Source organism: Amblyomma maculatum, chromosome 1 (genome assembly GCF_055883805.1).
Source record: "Amblyomma maculatum isolate TAMU_Amacu chromosome 1, ASM5588380v1, whole genome shotgun sequence".
Classification (NCBI taxonomy): domain Eukaryota; kingdom Metazoa; phylum Arthropoda; class Arachnida; order Ixodida; family Ixodidae; genus Amblyomma; species Amblyomma maculatum.
Window position 1 is genome coordinate 230,054,796 of NC_139344.1, and position 4,045 is coordinate 230,058,840.

Below are 4,045 nucleotides of genomic sequence, written 5' to 3' on the forward strand. Positions count from 1 at the left end.
ACATCGTGTACGCCGTGAGGCCCAGCGCAAGATCATGGTGGACGTTGGGAGAAGCTGAGAGCCACGTTCCGGCAAAGGCGGCGTGGAATTCTTGCAGGGGCCATGATTTTCCCACTTCAGTGAGTGCCCGGAGCGAGCGTCATGCTCCCGCGTAACATCCAGCACAGAGTTGCCTCCAAGATGTGTCTCCGGAGGTGCTGTGCCATGTCGTGCCTTGCGTCCGGCTAGCCTGACGGGGCGACGGCATGCAGGCGAGCAGCCCAGGGGCTGCCCGCCAAGAGCCACCGGGCAGCGTGGGCGTCTTGCCGGCGCCTGATGAACAATGCTGGGACCCGCGGCAGCGTAGGCAGCGATTGCGCCGAAATCTGCTCGTGGTGAGCGCCAGTTCTTTCCTAGTCAACTCGGCCTTCCTTTCGCTGAGCCACCTGCAGGCGAGCGTGCTCAACGTTGAGAGCGGTCTGGGGACCGTGTCGCTGAGCGCCATCTTTTCGTCGTTCGTGCTGTCGTGCCTTTTCCTGGCGCCCTTCTTCATCAGCGTGGCCGGCCTCAAGGTGACCATCGGAGCTTGCACGCTGCTATACACGCCGTACTTCATCGCCAACTTCTACCCGCACTGGGTGACCGTGTTGCCCACGTCTTTCGTGCTCGGCTTCGGAGCTGGGCCCCTGTGCACGGCCAACAGCGCTTACGTGGCCGAGCTGGCCACCCAGTACGCCGACCTGCACCGCCAAAGCGCCGACGTGGCCTTGGGCCGCTTTTTTGGCGTCTTCCTCATGTTTGGCCAGCTGTCCCAAGTGTTCGGCAACCTGCTTTCGTACGTGGTTCTCGGGGCCGATAGCACCACAGATGGCACCGTTGTCAGTCAAGAGGCCAGCAACGACAAGCGGGCCGCCTGTGGTGTTGACTTCTGCCCGCAGACAACTCTGCCTGCTAACATCACGGCCCCGTCTGTTACCAGCCGCTTTCAGCTTTGTGTGGTGTACACGGTGTTCGGGTGGATAGCCGCGCTGGTCGTCTTCCTGCTGCTCGACCCTATAGAGCGCAAGGTGCAGCGCCCAGACAGGGCGTCCTTACAACTGCTCATGCTTACTATGCGACACATGAAGAACCCCTACCAGATATTCATCATCCCATTGACTATCTTCAGTGGACTGGAGATCGCATTCATTGCCGACGACTTCACCAAGGTCGGTAGGTCATCGATGTGCCTTCTGCCCGGCAGGGCTGGGGTGGTTTCTGCAGTGCTTGGAATCTGCTCGCGCGTGTGACATCAATGTTGCACGAAGGACCGACTGCCTTCTGCAGGCTAACGATAATGTGGTTATTTTAAAAACGAGCCGCAGCATTTTAATTCATCTTAAATAACAAAAATCAGCGCACTTGGAGTAAATACACACTTCATAATGGGCTTCGCGTGATAAGTCGATCGCCCTCTGTCACTCAGCTACACAAGAAGTAGCTGCAGTACTTCACGCAACTTCGAGAAGTCAGATTGACTTGAGCACACACCGCATACAGGTGTTACTGAGCACTCGCCAAATAGCTGCATGTAAACTTCGCGCACACAGCGCGTTTTTGTTGTCGAGAGGTGAGACCAGGATAGAAGAGAAAATCAATGTTCGCAGCGTTATAGGGAGGCATCGTGCGAAATTACTGCTCCGTTAAGCATGCATTATATTTTCATTTTGGGATTAACCGGCATCAGATCTTACGTCGAGTATGAAAGATATCTAGCGTAATCGCAAGCTGCGTTACAACGCTGACCACGGCGTTCTTCCGCTCACAGGTTTCATACGTTAGTAGAAACTTTCGCGAATTGTATACATTTACATTTGGGGCACATGTTTACTTTCAAAAGAAATGTGGCTAAAATATATCAGAGCGTTTACGATTTTCTCGTGTTTGGAAGCCCGTCCTATTATGGTAGGCAGAAATCAAGTCTTAATGTTCAGCGCTTTGTGCGCGTGCTATAACCACATCAAAATGCGGCTCTGCAAATGATGGCTCCCATTGAGGTCGTCACTGCAAGTTAATTTCGAATTTTCGGGTATAGCATATTACTTAGACGGCTGACGTTGAGATTGGAAAATTCTCGAACCCTACTTACGTGAATTAGCGTGCTACACAGTACAGATGAGCTTCTGAATCACGCATTGGCATGTCGGTGAAGCTGAGCAAACATTGCAAAAGGAAGCAGCCACGCCTCTGCACGGTTTTGCGAGCTTTGTAAAATCGACCTGTGTAACATCTGAATTTTTTTCTCGATACACACCTACATAGCAACGTGGGGAAGAGTACGCCGTGCACGTATTACTATGGTTATTACTATTACTAAAAAAAAGGACAATGACCTACATCTAGGAGGCATAGCGATGACAAACATTTGTTTTGTGAACATGACTGCTTCGCCTGCCGATTATTTCACTGTCTTCTCAGGCTATCTGCAGTATTTCCACAGTGTAAAGCGGCAGGGTATATAATATCCGTAGCAACGCAGGGAAGCCATCTCGCTTCCTGGGCTAAGCATTTAAATAGGAATGACTACACAGCTGGGAATAGACGGTACTTTCACATTAGACTAGCGTGAAGCCCCGATGTAGCACACGGATTGCTCGACCCCACAGTGAAGACAGTGCAGTTTGATTATGTACTTTCCCGATTACCGGAATGATGAGACTCTAGACAATTCACTCTCTAGAAGTATACGTTTTTAAGCGCGATATGGTTACATGTGTATGGAACGTTAATGAAGCATTGTGCTTGCTAACGCGTTTACATTTTCATGACGATGAACTGCTCATGGTTACTCTTGGCTACTTGAGGCGTGTGAGCTGGCGATGCGTTGGTTTTCCGGCAATAATTATAGTGCTTGCGGCCGCAGGCTTACATCACGTGCACGTGGGGCGTCCATTACGTGGGGCTGTTCCTGGTGAGCCTGGGCGTCTCTGGAGCGCTGTTCTCGCTAAGCTTTGGCTGGCTGCTGAACTTGACAGGCCGGTCGCAGATGGTGCTTCTCGGCGCCGTGGTGAACGTGGCCATGATTATCCTCATGCTCAGCTACGACACCGGCTACTTCCTCCTCGTTCTGCTTGTCGCATCGGGTGTCTGGGGTATTGCTGACGCTGCCTGGACCACAAACGTCATCTGTAAGCTTTGACTGCGACTAAGCATTTTAGGTGCATTCCTTCTCACGAAGGCGACCCTAACTAAGTTAAGTACAGCTTCTGTTAGCTGCTTGCGAATGCTTCTGCTCGATGTACTACTCGAATCTCGGCATAGCCACGGGAAACCAGAGGCGCAGTTTTGTGACATGCTCGGCCAGTATTGCTGTCCTTTCGTTGCAGCCTTCTACGCAATGGCCTTCTGGCAGAACCCGGAGGCGGCTTTCGCGAGCTGTCACCTGTGGCGGTCCGTGGGTGCCATTGCTTCTCTGGGCTACAGCAACCTTGTGTGCACCGACATGAAGCTGTACATTCTCCTGTGCATGCTCACTGTGGGCGTGGCTGGCTACTTTGCGGTGGACGCCGAAGTGAAGCGCGCCGCGGCCGGCGGGACGCAGCCCAATGCCACTGTGGTCAATGCCACCGTGGCGCCCATCGTGAACACGGCTGGGCTGCAGCCACTGGCCGCGGCCACCAGCCTCGACGCTGGAATTCCCGTTGTTATACCCGCTCTGATCACCTCGAACCAGCTGGTGGCGCGCTCAGCTCAGTAAACTGGCCCCATGCCGGCCTCTCCATCGGGGCGCCCCGTGTTGCTCCTCTCTCTCCCGTTCGGGTGTGTGTGCGTGCGCTTTCTTGTTGTCGTTTGGAACTCGTGCCTGTGCAATGTTTCAAGTGTCATTATTAAATATGCCTCTTTCGTTGCCATTGTGGCCTCAAAACGTTTTACACTGACGGCCAAGAGGTTAAGAACATCGCCACTGTCTGCGCGGCCCATAGAAGCGTGGCTCTGGGCACGCGGCACGGTTCTCTGTTCTCATGACGGGATGACGCCACACGCGTCATCGAGTAGCACTTTAGCTCGTTCGTCACCTACGCACGTA

The 4,045-nt window shown here is 53.3% G+C and overlaps 1 protein-coding gene across 1 annotated transcript; it reads left to right on the top strand.

Annotated features, from left to right (window-relative positions):
• Window positions 1-233: 233 nt before the first annotated feature.
• On the top strand, window positions 234-3,715 carry LOC146205867 (protein unc-93 homolog A-like; the record flags this gene model as incomplete). Its single annotated transcript, XM_084607912.1, has 3 exons — window positions 234-1,187; window positions 2,882-3,146; window positions 3,345-3,715. Coding segments are annotated over 3 exons (1,590 nt in total), but the record flags the coding sequence as incomplete, so codon positions are not given.
• Between the last annotated feature and the right edge of the window lie 330 nt (window positions 3,716-4,045).